Below are 13302 nucleotides of genomic sequence, written 5' to 3'. Positions count from 1 at the left end.
GGAAGCAGCGAGGCCTAGTGGAAAGAGCCCGGTCTTGGCCCATGGGGTCTAATCCCTGCTCCGCCTCTTGTCAGCTGTGTGATCTGGGGCAAGTCACTTTAATTCCTCTGTGAGCCCCATGTGGGACAACCTGATTTCCTTATATTCCTCCCCCCCGCCCCCCAGTGCTTAGAACAGCGCTTGGCCCATAGTAAGTGCTTAACAAATACCAACATTATTGAACGGTGCTCGGCCCGTAGTAAACGCTTAAGAAATACCAACATTATTGAACGGTGCTCGACCCGTAGTAAACGCTTAAGAAATACCAACATTATTGAACGGTGCTCGGCCCGTAGTAAGCGCTTAACAAATACCAACATTATTGACCGGTGCTCGGACCATAGTAAGCACTTAAATGCCATCATTACTGACCAGTGCTCGGCACATAGTATGCGCTTAAGAAATGCCATTGTTATTGACCAATGCTCGGCCCATAGTGAGCGCTTAAGAAATGCCATCGTTATTGAACAGTGCTTGGCACATAGTAAGCGCTTGAGAAATGCCATCATTCAAGAGGGGCTTAGTGGAAAGAGCCCAGGCTTGGGAGTCAGAGGTCGTGGGTTCTAATCCCGACTCCGCCACTCCTCTGCTGTGTGACCTTGGGTGAGTCGCTTCACTTCTCTGGGCCTCAGTTCCCTGGAAAAATGGGCGTTAAAAAATGTGAGCCCCACGTGGGACAACCTGATGACCCTGTATCCACCCCAGCGATTGGAACAGTGCTCTGCACAGAGTAAGCGCTTCACAAATGTCATCATTATTGTTATTGACCAGTGCTCGGGCCATAGTAAGCGCATATCAAATGCCACCCTTATTCTGTGGGGGCAGATGCCCCCTTTGCACGGAATAAAGGAAGGGAGGCGACAGCAAATAGTGTCTTTATTTCCACGTTGGGGGGGCGGAGGCGGGAGCTCGCCCAGCCTCCAGCGCTTCGGGCAACAGACGGTTAACTCCGGCAGGGGCCGAGGCGGCCACGCCCCCTTCGGCTCCAACGCCGGAAGTGGGGCCTGCCCGGAGACGTCACTTCCGGCGGCCATATTTCTCGAGGGCGGACCCCCTCCCCCCGCCGCCGGTGGCCGCGGGTCGTTGTAGAGGTAAGGCGGCCGGGCTCCGAACTCCTTCTGCGCCTCCGGGGCGAGGGCGGTCCGCACGGGGAGCGTGGCCCGGCCGGGAAGGGGCTCCGGAGCGGGGAGATACGGAGCCCCCAAACGGGGGGACGGACTTCCGCCCGCACTCAAGATGGCCGCCGGCGGCTTCCGGTCCGGCGCGGGGCCGGGGGCGTGACGTCAGCGGTCACTGGGCAGAGCTGGAGCTGCGATTCCACCAGGAGCGGAGGACGCGGGTCCAGCCCGAGGGTCGCTGCAACTGCGCCGCGGTGCCCGCGCTCTTCGGCCGGGGCAGACCCTACAGTGATAATAATAGCAACAAAAACATGAATACTCCTATTTCTGCAGCAATTACTAATAATAACGTTGGTATTTGTTAAGCGCTTACTATGTGCAGAGCACTGATCTAAGCGCTGGGGGAGATAAGGGTCATCAGGTCGTCCCACGTGAGGCTCACAGTCTTCATCCCCATTTTACAGATGAGGTCACTGAGGCACGGAGAAGTGAAGTGACTTGCCCACAGTCACACAGCTGACACGGGGCAGAGGCGGGAGTCGAACCCATGACCTCTGACTCCTAAGCCCAGGCTCTTTCCACTGAGCCACGCTGCTTCCAGGCTTACTATGTGCCAAGCACTGTTCTAAGCGCTGGGGGGGATACAAGGTGATGAGGCGGTCCCCCGCGGGGCTCCCCGTCTTCATCCCCATCTCCCACATGAGGTCACTGAGGCCCACAGAATAATAATAATGATAAAAATAATAATGATGGTATTTATGTGCCCAGCACTGTTCTAAGCGCTCCTCGGGTTGTCCCCCGTGGGGCTCCCAGTCTTCATCCCCACTTGACAGATGAGGGTACTGAGGCCCAGAGAAGTGAAGTGACTTGTCCAAAGTCAAATAATAATAATGATGGTATTTGTTAAGCGCTTAGTATGTGCAGAGCACTGTTCTAGGCGCCGGGGGCGATACAAGGTGATCAGGCTGTCCCCCGTGGGGCTCAGAGTCTTCATCCCCACCTCCCAGATGAGGTCACTGAGGCCCAGAGAATAATAACAATAATGATTAAAAAAAATAATGGTGGTATCTGTTAAGCGCTTACTATGTGCCAAGCACTGTTCTAAGCGCTGGGGGGGGGGGGATATAAGGTCATCAGGTTGTCCCACGTGAGGCTCCCAGTCTTCATCCCCATTTGATAGATGAGGTCACTGAGGCCCAGAGAAGGAAAGTGACTTGCCCAAAGTCACACAGCTGGCAAGCGGCAGAGGCAGGATTAGAACCCGAGACCTCTGACTTCCAAGCCCGTGCTCTTTCCTCTGAGCCACGCTGATGGTGTTTGTTAAGCGCCATTGGTAATAATAATAATAACACTGATACTAATGTTTGTTCAGCTCAGTGGAAAGAGCCCGGGCTTGGAAGTCAGAGGTCGTGGGTTCTAATCCCGACCCCGCCACCCGTCAGCTGTGTGACTCTGGGCAAGTCGCTTCACTTCTCGGTGCCTCAGTGACCTCTGACAACCCGATCACCCTGTATCTCCCCCAGCGCTTAGAACAGTGCTCGGCACATAGTAAGCGCTTAACAAATACCAACATTATTATTATTATTAAAATGGGGTCTGTGACCCCCAGGTGGGCCGTGGACTATGGCCAACCTGATCAACCTCAACTTACCCCAGCGTCTGGCACAAAGTAAGCGCTTAACAAACGCTACTTTTTAAAAAAGCCGCTGACACCTGGCTCTCGGATTGGGGGAAGGGGGTCAAGGGACCCCCGGATCCGGCTGAGGACGGGGTTTGGGGGTGGTTAGAGGGGGTCTTACCTGGAAAGTGCAGTCGAACTCGTCACTCATCCTGCGGAGCTCGCGGCCGTAACGCTGGGCGACCCAGAGGATGGGGGGTGCCGAGTGCGAGCGACCCCTAAACGGGCTGTGTTCCTCCGCCTCGGAATCCGGGGGTTCCGAGTTCAGGCGTCCGGACGGCTCCTTTGCTCTGGGACCTGTGGCCGGGGGGAGGCGGGGGGGAAGCCAGCTGAAAGGAGGGGCTGGGGAGGGGGACACGGTCAGTCAGAAGGGTCGCTCATGTTTACTGAGCGCTTACTCTGTGCAGAGCACTGTACTGAGCACTTGGGAGAGGACAGCAGAACAATATCCAGACACCCTCTCTGCCCACGACGGGCCTTAGAGTCCGGAGGGGGAGACGGACATTAATCGAGAAGCAGCGCGGCTCAGCGGAAAGAGCCCGGGCTTGGGAGTCAGAGGTCCTGGGTTCTAATCCCGGCTCCGCCGCTTGTCAGCTGGGTGACCTGGGGCAAGTCACCCTCCTCCTACGCGACAGACGCTAACTCTTCCCCCACTTCAAAGCCTTACTGAAGGCCCATCTCCTCCGAGAAGCCCTCCCTGACTGAGCCCCTCTTTCCTCTTCTCCCACTCCCTTCGCCCCCCAATTTGCTCCCTTTATTCATCCTCCCAGCTCCACGGCACATTATCGTCACTATCATTAATAACAAATAGTACTATATTTATATGGAAATGATTACATTTAGTATTTATTGAGCACTGTGGGCAAAGCACTTGGGAGAGCACACTTAGGTACCTATCTGTCATTTATAATAATAATAATAATAATGTTGGTATTTGTTAAGCGCTTATTATGTGCCGGGCACTGTTCTAAGCGCTGGGGGAGATCCAGGGGAATCAGGTTGTCCCACGTGAGGCTCACAGTTAATCCCCTTTTTACAGATGAGGTAACTGAGGCACAGAGAAGTTAAGTGACTTGCCTCCAGTCACACAGCTGGCAAGTGGTAGAGCCGGGACTCGAACCCATGACCTCTGATTCCCAAGTCTGGGCTCTTTCCACTGAGCCACGCTGCTTCTCTATTATCATCATCATCATAATGTGGCATTTGTTAAGCGCTTAGTATGTGCCAATATCCCAGGTGGGGCTCCCAGTCTTCATCCCCATGTTCCAGATGAGGGAACCGAGGCCCAGAGAAGTGAAGTGACTTGCCCAAGGTCACCCAGCTGACGAGTGGCAGAGCCGGGATTAGAACCCATGGCCTCTGAGTCCCCGGCCCGGGCTCTTGCCACGGAGCCACGCCGTTTTCCCAAGTAAGCGCTTCACAAATACCATCGTAATTATTATTATACCAAAGGGGACGTACGATGCTCTGCACACAGTAAGCGCTCAATAAACTCTGCCACTTGCCAGCTGTGTGACTGTGGGCAAGTCACTTCACTTCTCCGTGCCTCAGTTCCCTCATCTGTAAAATAGGGATTAACCGTGAGCCTCGCGTGGGCCAACCTGATGACCCTGTATCTCCCCCAGCGCTCAGAACCGCGCTCGGCACATAGTAAGCGCTTAACAAATACCAACATTATTATTATTATTAAATACGATTGGAAGAGAAGAGCCGGGGTGTGTGACCGAGGGCCGAGTGGCCCGTCTGTCTGTCCTTGTCTGACATCCTGCAGCTCCCTCCCCCACACCCCCCCCCCCCGCACACCCAGCTGAACCCCACTTTATCAAATGCCTGCTGAATCGGCGTCCCGAGGATCCCCACGACTGCTGCTTCTCGGGGAGTCCTTTAGTGGGCCGGAGATGAGTGACGTTTATTAAGCACCTCCTGAACGCAGAGCCCTGTACTATGTGCTTGGCAAACCACCCCAACTGGCACGAGGCCAGTTATTTCTATTAATGTCTGTCTCCTCCTCTGGCCTGAAAACTCGTGGGCAGGGAATGCGTCTGTTTATTGTTACATCGGACTCTCCCGAGAACTAAGTCCAGTGCTTTGCACACAATAAGCGCTCAATAAATACGGTTCAATGAATGAATGAAGAGGAAGCGCTCAATAAGTACAACTGAATGAATGAGTGAAGAGGAAGCGCTCAATAAATGCAACTAAATGAATGAATGAATGAAGCAGCCTATGACTGGACCCTGTGAGCCCATTGTGGGTAAGGACTGTCTCCATCTGTTGCCAAACTGTACACTCCAAGCGCTTAGAACAGTGCTCTGCACACAGTAAGCGCTCAGTAAATACGATTGAATGAATGATGCCCGCACTGGTAACTGCTGCTTTGGTGACTCTTTTTTTTTTAATGGTATTTTCTGAGTGCTTACTATGTGCTAGGCATTTAGGGGAGAAGTGTGGCTCAGTGGAAAGAGCCCGGGCTTGGGAGTCGGAGGTGGTGGGTTCTAATCCCCGTTCCGCCACTTATCGGCTGTGTGACTTCACTTCTCTGTGCCTCAGTGACCTCGTCCGTAAAATGGGGAGTACGGCTGTGAGCCCCACGTGGGAACACCCGATGACCTTGTATCTCCCCCAGCGCTTAGAACAGTGCTCGGCCCATAGTGAGCGCTTAACAAATACCATTATTATTATTATGTATTAATATTACATATTATATCTGTTTCAATACTACTCTCCCAAGTGTTCACTACAGTGCTCTACATGCAGTAAATATATGTATAATTTGATTTATTTATATTGATGCCTGTTTACCTGTTTTGATGTCTGTCCTCCCCCTGCTAGACGGTAAGCCCGGTGTGAGCAGGGATCGTCTCTAATGCTGAACTGTACTTTCCAAGGGCTTAGTCCAGTGCTCCGCACACAGTAAGCGCTCAATAAATACGATCGAATGAATGAATGCTCAGTGAGTACCACTGATTTGAATGATTTGACTGCTTGGACCTCGGGGTTTAACTACCCAAAATTGTGGCGAAACTTCCCCTCTGCCCCGGCTCCTTCTCGTCTCCTAGGCCCAGCCCACAGACCCCCAGGGTAATATTATTTATTTTGGTGGCCCCGGAGGCCTTAAGAGCAAGAGCTGGTGAGGTGTGCAGCTGTGGCCGGCCACATCTTGTCCTGCTTGTCCTCAGTCTCCCTCAGATGCGGCCGTTGGGGCCCTGGGGCCTCTGGAAGTGGCCGCTGTCCGGGAGAAAGGCAGGACTTCCTGACCATTTAAGGCCCGCTCACGCCTCTCTTGCAGCAGGAAAGAAAAAGAGAGAAGAGGGAGCGGCCACGGAGGGGAGAGGAAGGGGACGGAAGGCCTCTGTGCGATTTAGCAATGGGCTTCTGGAAACCGTCAGCAACGGGGAGACACGATGGAGGGCGAAAAGTGGGGGTCAGGCTCTGGGGGCCACCGCTCTAGACTGTAAGCTCACTGTGGGCGGGGGAACTCTCTTCTCTTAAGAAGCAGCGTGGCTCAGTGGAAAATGCCCGGGCTTGGGAGTCAGAGGTCATGGGTTTGAATCCCTGCTCCGCCACTTATCAGCTGGGTGACTTTAGGCAAGTCACTGCACTTCTCTGGGCCACTTCTCTGGGCCACTGCACTTCTCTGCACTTCTCGGTGTCATCCTTGACTCGTCTCTCTCGTTCACCCCACACATCCTATCCGTTACCGAGACCTGCCGGTTTCACCTCTACGATATCGCCAAGATCCGCCCTCTCCTCTCCACCCAGACGGCTACCTTACTGCTACGGGCTCTCGTTATATCCCGGCTAGACTACCGTGTCGGCCTTCTCTCTGACCTCCCTTCCTCCTCTCTCGCCCCGCTCCGGTCTATTCTTCACTCCGCCGCCCGGCTCATCTTCCCGCAGAAACGATCTGGGCATGTCACTCCCTTTCTTAAACAACTCCAGTGGTTGCCTATCGACCTCCGCTCCAAACAAAAACTCCTCACTCTAGGTTTCGAGGCTCTCCGTCACCTCGCCCCTTCCTACCTCTCCTCCCTTCTCTCTTTCTACCGCCCACCCCGCACGCTCCGCTCCTCCGCCGCCCACCTCCTCGCCGTCCCTCGGTCTCGCCTATCCCGCCGTCGACCCCCGGGCCGCGTCCTCCCGCGGTCCCGGAACGCCCTCCCTCCTCACCTCCGCCAAACCGATTCTCTTTCCCTCTTCGAAACCCTACTTAAAACTCACCTCCTCCAAGAGGCCTTCCCAGACTAAGCTCCTCTTCTCCCTCTACTCCCTCTGCCATCCCCCCTTCACCTGGAGAAGCAGCGTGGCTCAGTGGAAAGAGCACGGGCTTTGGAGTCAGGGCTCATGAGTTCGAATCCCAGCTCTGCCACTTGTCGGCTGTGTGACTGTGGGCAAGTCACTTAACCTCTCTGTGCCTCAGTTCCCTTATCTGTAAAATGGGGATTAAGATTGTGAGCCCCACGTGGGACAACCTGATTCCCCTATGTCTACCCCAGCGCTTAGAACAGTGCTCGGCACATAGTAAGCGCTTAACAAATACCAACATTATTATTATTATTATTACTCTCCGCAGCTAAACCCTCTTTTTCCCCTTTTCCCTCTGCTCCTCCACCTCTCCCTTCCCATCCCCACAGCACTGTACTTGTCCGCTCAACTGTATATATTTTCGTTACCCTATTTATTTTGTTAATGAATTGTACATCGCCTCGATTCTATTTAGTCGCCATTGTTTTTACGAGATGTTCTTCCCCTCGACTCTATTTATCGCCATCGTTCTCGTCTGTCCGTCTCCCCCGATTAGACCGTAAGACCGTCAAACGGCAGGGACCGTCTCTATCTGTTACCGACTTGTTAATAATAATAATAATAATGTTGGTATTTGTTAAGCGCTTACTATGTGTCAAGCACTGTTCTAAGCGCTGGGGTAGACATAGAGGAATCAGGTTGTCCCACGTGGGGCTCACAGTCTTAATCCCCATTTTACAGATGAGGGAACTGAGGCACAGAGAAGTTAAGTGACTTGCCCACAGTCACACAGCCAAGTGGCAGAGCTGGGATTCGAACTCGTGAGCCCTGACTCCAAAGCCCGTGCTCTTTCCACTGAGCCACGCTGCTTCTCTGTTCATCCCAAGCGCTTAGTACAGTGATCTGCACCTAGTAAGCGCTCAATAAATACTATTGAATGAATGAATGGGCCTCAGTTCCCTCATCTGGAAAATGGGGATGAAGACTGTGAGCCCCACGAGGGACAACCTGATTACCTTGTATCCCCCCAGTGCTTAGAACACTGCTTGGCACATAGTAAGGGCTTAACAAATGCTATTATTATTATTATTCTCTGATGTACAGGCTGCTCCTTTGCCTACTCTGCACTTTTTTTCCAATGGTATTTGTTAAACACTTACTTTGTGCCAGGCCCTGTACTAAGCGCAGGGACAGGTACAAGATAATAATAATAATGACGGCATTTGTTAAGTGCTTACTATGTGTGAAGCAGTGTTCTAAGCGCTGGGAGGGATACAAGGTCATCAGGTGGTCCCACGTGGGGCTCACAGTCTCAGTCTCCATTTTACAGATGAGGTCACCGAGGCCCAGGGAGGTGAAGCGTCTCCCCCAAAGTCACACAGCTGACGAGTGGCGGAGCCGGGATTAGAACCCATGACCTCTGACTCCCCAGCCCGGGCTCTGTCCAATGAGCCACGCTGCTTCTCTGTGATATTTATGGTAGTTGTCAAGCCCTTACTAGGTGCCAAGCACTGTTCTAAACCCTGGAATAGATACAAGGTTGCACACAGCCCATGTCCCACAGGGACCTTTACTGTCTTAATTCCCATTTTACAGACGAGCTAATGATAATTAATAATTATGGTACCTGTTAAGCACTTACTATGTGCCAAGCACTGGGGTAGACACCAGATGCCAGTCTTCATCCCCATTTTCCACTGAGGGTCACTGAGGCCCAGAGAAGTGACTCGCCAGAGGTCACGCGGCGGAGCCGGGATTAGAACCCAGGTCCTTCTGACTCCCAGGCCCGGGCTCCATCCGCTAGGCCACACTGCTCCACACTTGGATTTGCACCCTTCCTTCACGCCTCCCCCAGCCCCCCAGCAGGAAAGTACATAGTCGTAATTTGTGTATTTCCATTAATGTCCGTCTCCCGAAGAACCTGTCTTCCGACTCTCTTATATGGAAATGATAATTATGGCACTTATTAAACGCTTACTATGTGCCAAGGGCTGTCCTAAGCGCTGGTAATAATAAGCACTGGTAATAATAATAATAATGATGACGATGGTATTTGTTCAGTGCTCACTATGTGTCAAATACTGTTCTAAGGGCTGGTATTAATAATAATGATGATGATGGTATTTGTTATATGGTAATAATAATTATGGTACTTAAGTGCTTACTATGTACCAAGTACTGTTCTAAGCGCTGGTAACAATAATAATGATAATAATTATGATAGTATTTGTTAAGCGTTTCCTATGTGTCAAGTACTGTTCTGAGCGCTGGTAACAATAATAATAAAGATGATATTTGTTATCTGGTAATAATAATTATGTAATAAGCACTGGTAATAATAATATGACGATGGTATTTGTTAAGCGCTTACTATGTGTCAAATACTGTTCTAAATGCTGGTAATAATAATGATGATGGTATCTGCTATATGGTAATAATAATGGTCCTTCAGTGCTATGTATAAAGTAGTGTTTTAAGTGCTGGTAATAATAATAATAATAATAATGATGATAGTATTTGTTAAGCGCTTACTACGTGTCAAGTACTGTTCTAAGCACTGGTAATAATAATGATAATAATAATAAAGATGGTATTTGTTATATGGTAATAATTATGCCACTTGTTAAATGCTTACTATGTACCAAGTACTGTCCTAAGCGCTGGTAACAATAATAATGATGATGATAGTATTTGTTAAGCGCTTACTATGTGTCAAGTACTGGTCTAACTGCCGGTAATAATAATAAAGATGGCATTTGTCCTATGGTAATAATAATTATGGTACTTGTTAAGTGCTTACTATGTACCAAGTACTGTTCTAAGCGCTGGTAACAATAATAATGATATTAATAAAGATGATAGTATTTGTTAAGCGCTTCCTATGTGTCAAGGCTGGTAATAATAATGATGATGGTATTTATTATTTGGTAATTATAATTATGGTACTTAAGTGCTTACTATGCATCAAGTATGTTCTAAGCGCTGGTAACAATAATAATGAGGACGATAGTATTTGTTAAGCGCTTCCTATGTGTCAAGTACTGTTCTGTCTGCTGGTAATAATAATAAAGATGGCATTTGTTATATGGTAATAATAATTATGGTACTTGTTAAGTGCTTACTATGTACCAAGTACTGTCCTAAGCGCTGGTAACAATACTAATGATATTAATAATGATGATAGTATTTGTTAAGCGTTTCCTATGTGTCAAGTACTGTTCTAACTGCCGGTAATAATAATAAAGATGGTATCTGTTATATGGTAATAATAATCATGGTTCTTGTGAAGTGCTTACTATGTACCAAGTACTGTTCTAAGCGCTGATAACTATAATAATAATGATGATGATAGTATTTGTTAAGCGCTTACTATGTGTCAAGTACTAAGTGCTGGCAAGAATAGGAATAATAACGACGGTATTTGTTATATGGTAATAATAATTATGGAACTTGTTAAATGCTTACCGTGTGCCAAGCACTGTTCTAAGTGCTGGGGTCATCAGGTTGTTCCACGTGGAGCTCACAGTCTTAATCCCCATTTTCCAAAAGAGGTAACTGAGGCCCCGAGAAGTGAAGCGGCTTGGCCACAGCAGACGAGCGGCGGAGCCGGGATCGGAACCCTCTGCACCCCAAGCCCGGCCTCGTTCCTCTCCCAAGCGCCCGGGACAGTGCTCTGCACACAGTAAGCGCTCGGTTGTTATTATTCATCGTACTTATTGAGCACCTACCGTGTGCGAATGACTGTATTGGGCGCTCCAGGACAACCTCAAAGACACTCCCCGCTCACAAGGAGCTCAGAGCCTCTAAAGGACGACCGCTCGATGAGCGACTGGGCCTTACCTTCACTGAGGTGGGCCGCGGGCGGCGGCCTCCGTCCGGGGAGGTGCGACGCTAGGTCGGGGGAGGTGTGGGTGTGGCGACCCAGGCCCCCCGGTCCCGCTGGGGCCTGGCTGGGGTCACCTCCCGGGGTGCAGACGTCCCCCCGCTCGCTCGGCTCAAACTCCGGAATCTGAAACATGGTCAGCTCCTGGGGGGCATTGTCCGGGCGGCCGCGGCGGCAGCAACTAGGAAGGAAAAGACGGAAATCGTTCATTCCTTCAGCGGGATTTATCGAGCGCTTTCCTGTGTGCGGAACCCTGGTCCCAGCGCTTGGGAGAACTTAATTTCTCTGTGCCTCCGTGACCTCATCTATAAAATACAGAATAAGACTGTGAGCCCCATGGGGGACAACCTGAGCCCGCCGTGGGCAGGGACCGTCGCTGTTTGTTGCTGAATTGGACATTCCAGGCGCTTAGTACAGCGCTCTACACGCAGCAAGCGCTCAATAAATACGATCGAATGAACACCCCAGCGCTTAGGACAGCGTGGCTTAGTGGCAAGAGCCCGGGCTTGGGAGTCAGAGGATGTGGCTTCTGATTCCGGCTCCGCCATTTATCGGTTGTGTGACTCTCGGTCACTCGCTTCACTTCTCTGGGTCTCAGTTCCCTCATCTGTAAAATGGGGATGAAGACTGTGAGCCCCACGGGGGAAAACCCGACGACCTTGGATCTCCCCCAGCGATTAGAACAGTGCTTGGCCCACAGTAAGCGCTTAACAAATACCATCATCATCATCATCGACAGTGCTTGGCACACGGAAGTTTAATAATAATAACAATAACACCCTAAACAAATACCGTCATCGACAGTGCTTGGCACACAGTAAGCGCTTAACAAATACGATCATCATCATCGACAGTGCTTGGCACAGAGGAAACTTAATCACAATAATAATACCCTTAACAAATACCATCATCATCATCATCGACAGGGCTCGGCACATAGGAAGCTCAATAATACCCTTAATGAATACCATCATCATCGACAGTGCTCGGCACAGAGGAAGCTCAATAATAATAATACCGTTAACAAATACCATCATTCCTTCAAGCGTATTTATTGAGCGCTTACTATGTGCAGAGCACTGTACTCGGCGCTAGCGTGGCTCAGTGGAACGAGCACGGGCTTTGGAGTCAGAGGTCATGAGTTCGAATCCCGGCTCTGCCACTCGTCAGCTGTGTGACTGTGGGCGAGTCACTTCACTTCTCTGTGCCTCGGTTACCTCGTCTGTAAAATGGGGATGAAGACTGTGAGCCCCACGTGGGACATCCTGATTCCCCTGTGTCTACCCCAGCGCTTAGAACAGTGCTCGGCACATAGTAAGCGCTTAACACATACCAACATTATCATCATCATCATCGACAGTGCTCGGCACAGAGGAAGCTCAATAATAATCATACCGTTAACAAATGCCATCATTCCTTCAAGCGTATTTATTGAGCGCTTACTCTGTGCCGAGCACTGTACTCGGCGCTTGGATCATCATCATCGACAGTGCTCGGCACAGAGGAAGCTCAATAATCATCACACCATTAACAAATACCACCGTTCCTTCCATGGTATTTATTGAGCGCTTACTCTGTGCGGGGCACTGTACTAAGCGCTTGGCATGGACAATCCGGCGACAGATGGGGACCCTCCCTGCCCAATGCCGGGCTCGTCGTGGACAGTGCCTGGCACCCACGGAGCTCAATAATAATCCCACCATTTACAAATGCCATCATCATTATTCTTCCAATACAGTAAGTAACAAAGGGCGCCGGTCCCGGCCCCCAGTGAACTCCCAGTCTGGGGGAAGGGGGCCGGGGGGGGGAGGCGGACCCAGACATCAGGGCAGAGATCCAGATCCCGATATTGATGCCAATCTCGATATCAATAACTAAAATGCGAACTAAAAGCGGGGGGGGGGGGGAGGAGCAAAGGTCAAGGGGAGGCAGAAGGGAGGAGGAGCTGAGGACAAGTCTGGGAAGGCCTCTGGGAGGAAACGGGCCTTCGGGGGAGGCTTTGGAGGGCAGGAAAAGTGGGATCTGCAGGAGCTGGGGAAGGGGGCGGGGGGGGTGGGAGCCCAGATGGGGGGTCCCTCCCCCCTTCCCCCCCCTCCCCCAGGCCGGGCCGGCCAAGAAGGCGGCCCCCTCCTGCCCCGGGACCTTTGACCTCCCCTCCTCTGCTGCTCCCCCAAAGCGCCGGTCCTGCCCACTGACCTCTGCGGCTCCCCCGGCTCCCCCGAGCTGGGGGGGAGGGGAGGGCGGGGGGGACCCCCCAAAGCCGGACCCCCTGACCTTGGCCGAGCCGCGCCTCTCTCCCAGTGGCGGGGCAGGAGCCCGGCCCCCTCCCGTTGTCCGGG

The 13302-nt window shown here is 51.4% G+C and overlaps 1 protein-coding gene across 1 annotated transcript; it reads right to left on the bottom strand.

Annotated features, from left to right (window-relative positions):
* Positions 1-898: 898 nt before the first annotated feature.
* BAD (BCL2 associated agonist of cell death) lies at positions 899-13292 on the bottom strand. The gene is made up of 4 exons (XM_029059370.1): positions 13238-13292; positions 10921-11144; positions 2957-3132; positions 899-1440 (listed from the first exon to the last, which is right to left on the bottom strand). Exons 2-4 carry the CDS (start codon positions 11096-11098, stop codon positions 1330-1332), a joined length of 465 nt encoding a protein of 154 aa, XP_028915203.1. The 5' UTR covers positions 11099-11144; positions 13238-13292; the 3' UTR covers positions 899-1329.
* Positions 13293-13302: the final 10 nt, after the last annotated feature.

The sequence above is a fragment of the Ornithorhynchus anatinus genome, chromosome 3 (genome assembly GCF_004115215.2).
Source record: "Ornithorhynchus anatinus isolate Pmale09 chromosome 3, mOrnAna1.pri.v4, whole genome shotgun sequence".
NCBI lineage: Eukaryota > Metazoa > Chordata > Mammalia > Monotremata > Ornithorhynchidae > Ornithorhynchus > Ornithorhynchus anatinus.
This window is presented reverse-complemented; position numbering and strand designations above follow the sequence as displayed.